The sequence below is a fragment of the Perna viridis genome, chromosome 4, assembly GCF_037379345.1.
Source record: "Perna viridis isolate PV_CMFRI_1.1 ecotype Kerala chromosome 4, ASM3737934v1, whole genome shotgun sequence".
NCBI lineage: Eukaryota > Metazoa > Mollusca > Bivalvia > Mytilida > Mytilidae > Perna > Perna viridis.
This window is the reverse complement of record NC_142448.1, coordinates 30,707,472-30,711,088: the sequence shown is the minus strand read 5'-3', so window position 1 is coordinate 30,711,088 and position 3,617 is coordinate 30,707,472. Positions and strand designations below refer to the sequence as shown.

Here is a 3,617-nt window from a genome sequence, read left to right as displayed (position 1 = left end):
TAGTTCAATGTGGATCCTGAAAAATTCGAACGATTCTTGAAATCCTTAATTCAAGATTATTATCTTAATACAACAGCATTAAAACCTATGACTTTTCAACTCTTTTTTCTTCTATCACCGATACTCAGTTAAAATTCCGACTCAAAAGTATTATACATCGTTGTTACTCCAAAAAGATGGTAGACCTACAAATATTTAGTTTTTTGTAGAGATTCCTCATACTTTGTAAGATAACATTCCAAATCATCTTTCAAATATACTGAAAAAGATGTCAGAGTGCTGAAAATTTATACCGACAATATCTTTGTCTAGTGTGATGTATGCGTTTTTCAACAAACGGTCGGCATTTCAGTGGGAACTAATTGTGTTCTTCTAGTCGTTTAGCTATGTCCTTTTATCTCAGTTTCTGCTATATAGATGGTGTATTATCGTTCTAATTTATACATTGCATCTACCCTAAAGAAGTTGAGATAAAGGATATTGCAGACACTGTGAAGTCAGCCTCATATCTCGACCTACACGTGACCTACTGTAACAGGATTATTGGTTTTTATATAAATTGTTTATGCAGGTAACATGCCATGGCCTTGTGCCTTTAATTTGTAAATGTGTACATTGTCATTATGACATGCATGTACCAACGCAAGTAAAAGAGGTAAAACAATAATTCAACACGATTTTTAAAGTCATTAGCTGTCTACTGATTTTTGGGTTAATCTACAGGAATATTATTATGATAACTGGCAGCAGATGTTTTTCTTACATAACCTTTAATAATACATGTTATCTCATATGTCGTCATTACAGACAAAAAATAGTCTTTGTTTCAAACTGACGTTCTCATGTTATATATTCGCTTCAACGACTTAATTCATATTAAGGCATGTTTTACAAGTATACTGACACGGAATCATAAACCATGTACCCATGACATTTTGCAATACTTCTTATAAAACTGAAGAACTTTGATGAGAAGTATCAGTTTCAGGGAGTTAGCACACAATCATCATGTTGAAGCTGGTAGCATTGACAGTTATTCTCTGCGTTTGTTATATACAAGCATACCACTACAGTAAGTTCTTACAAAACTCACTTTGTGCTGACATGCAATGTTAATGCTTTATTTTGCGTTTCTTTAACTTTTTATTTAAGGTAGAAAAGTAGCAGTTAAGCATGTGTCGGTTTTGTTAGTTGTCTAATCGTGTCAAAATTTCAATTGTTTTGTGTTCAATGATTATGTAGTACTCGTCTGTTTCAACTTTTTTTCAGTTTCCATTTCTATGTGCAAAACAGTTTTCTTGAATGAGTAAAATAAAAAAAAAACTGGTAAATCAGATAATAAAAAATTAACCCCCCCCCAAAAAAAAAAAAAAAATTAAAAAATTAAAAAAATACCCTTTCCTTAGACAAAAAGTTTCATTTTCATTATATCTGATTGCTCAAACATTTTACTTACTATAATAGAACCCAATCCATGTCAGCCTAACCCGTGTCTTAACAGAGGAAGTTGTTGCAGAAGCGGGAGTTCTTACACGTGTCAATGTAAATATGGTTACACAGGAAATAGATGCCAAAGTAAGTTGAAAAAAAAACAGGTAATTCTAACATTTGATATGCCTGTTATTTCTAACATTAACAAGAAATATACATATTCATTATTTCATTTTTCAAATTAAAATTGTTTTAAATTAAATTCATTCATAGTTGTGAAAAGTCCTAAATAGTTTTACTCTCAATGATTACACAAATCACAATGACCCTAAAATTTCTTTGTTTTCTTTTTGTTATTATTTTAGCTGTTTTATTTAAAATTGATAAATACAAACGTTTATGCCATAAAGGCAAGCTAAAAATGTCTTGCGGTTATTTTATCTTTTCACATCATTTTATTATTCCTGATTTCAATTATAAAGATATATGTATTCAATTTCTCTTATGAAAATCTGTATATCCTTTGATGACTTCAATGTTATATAATTTGTCTCAAACAAAAGAAACGACAAGATGATTTTTTAAAAGGTAACAACGATGATACTTAATTAATTGTATTGATTGATGTGTAAAACCGCAATTGCAGAAAGTACTTACAGCACTGAACATATAGGTTCATTTACAATGTTCTTTAAAAAAAATGGTAGTGGCTGCTGGTCCACGCATTGGTGGACGGGAAGTTTCTACAGGCTTATCGTCCACACATGGATTTTAAGACAGTAAAACGGAATCGTGACGGAACAATATATGCAGATATAAAAAAATGATAAAAATTGAATAAAAGGTCTTAAATCGGATCTGATATAACAAATATCGATTGAAAAATCATTCATTCATTTATCAAACTTGAAAGACTATTTTAAACAAATTTAGCACATCCAGAAAGATTGTTATTGATGCATGATTCAGTCCGGCACATTTTAAATCATAATGTTTCCATTGACAGAAACCACAAGCTAGTCAGACAATTTCTTCTCCATTTTATTACATGTGAACACACTTCGCGTATTCATTAATAGTGGTACATTTACAGTTCGACAATATTTCCCTAGGGAATCGAGCGTTTCCGTTTGTTTTGACGCTTATCGGATGTGTGGAGGATTATTCTTAAGAGGCTCCCCTCCACGAATGGAGCACACAGGTTAACAAAAATTATTTCCTGATCTTAAGTTCACAAAAACTTTAAATTGCATGAATGTTTTGCTTAATGAAAATAGTATAATTACATTTTAAGGAAGTCCATGCAGTCCGAATCCTTGTAAGCATAATGGAGTTTGTTCTAAGACTTATTTTTCTCCATACTACAAGTGTACGTGTAAATATGGCTACAGGGGAAGCAAATGCCAAAAGAGTAAGTAAAAAAAACTAATTATAATAACAATTTATTTGAGTTGTCTATTCTTTGAGGTTGTTATATGTAGTTCATTTGGTTTACTCATAGTGTGTCTATCTTCTATTTAAATAAAACATCATTGGATCATGTTTATCCTTAGTATCAGTGTTTTGCCTGAAATATAAAATAGCTTGAAGTTCGTATGCCTGTACTCGAGCATTTAATTATATTGTAAATGTTTATATCATAGATTAGTCCATACTTTAAGTAACTTTTTAATAAAAGTCGTCCCTATGTAACACACTAAAGGTATATTGATAAAGATATTTGATTTTCTCATTTCTTCCTCTGATTATAATTTTAGAAACTTATGATAAGAAGGATCGCTGTGGTCGTTGTTTAAATGGCGGTGTATGTCGTTGCTATGGTGGAAATGTTTATAAGTGCAGCTGCAAGACTGGATACAGCGGATCACGTTGCCAGAGTTTGTTATAAATATACTTAAATCTACTACAAATGCACCAATTGTTCAAACAATTTTAACAACATTTGTTTCATTCCGAAAGTCATTGACAAAACATGATAATAAATTTAAAGAAAAATGAGTATTTTGTACTTTAAAAGTTTTTGCATGACGTAAATTCCAATGCCAGTCAATTAAACAATTAATTTATTTCTAAATCTTATTATAAAAGTTACATTATTAATTTTTAAATTTATTATTGCAGATGAAAGGTACTACTGAAGGTCAAATATCAGTCCAGCTTTGTAATGAAATAAATAATTAGTCTGA

At 30.6% G+C, this 3,617-nt stretch overlaps 1 protein-coding gene across 1 annotated transcript; it reads left to right on the top strand.

The window, feature by feature from the left end:
* The first annotated feature begins 938 nt into the window (after positions 1–938).
* LOC148619715 (uncharacterized) lies at positions 939–3,617 on the top strand. Its single transcript, XM_088576946.1, has 5 exons — positions 939–1,072; positions 1,465–1,575; positions 2,726–2,842; positions 3,189–3,308; positions 3,553–3,617. Exons 1-5 carry the CDS (start codon positions 1,009–1,011, stop codon positions 3,567–3,569), a joined length of 429 nt encoding a protein of 142 aa, XP_088433072.1. The 5' UTR covers positions 939–1,008; the 3' UTR covers positions 3,570–3,617.

Excerpts from the sequence above, each read along its gene's own strand:
- LOC148619715 (XM_088576946.1), top strand. The coding sequence starts at position 1,009 with ATGTTGAAGCTGGTAGCATTGACAGTTATTCTCTGCGTTTGTTATATA. Across the intron at positions 1,576-2,725 it reads CACAGGAAATAGATGCCAAA|GAAGTCCATGCAGTCCGAAT; the intron begins GTAAGTTGAAAA and ends TTACATTTTAAG. Across the intron at positions 2,843-3,188 it reads GGGAAGCAAATGCCAAAAGA|AAACTTATGATAAGAAGGAT; the intron begins GTAAGTAAAAAA and ends TTATAATTTTAG.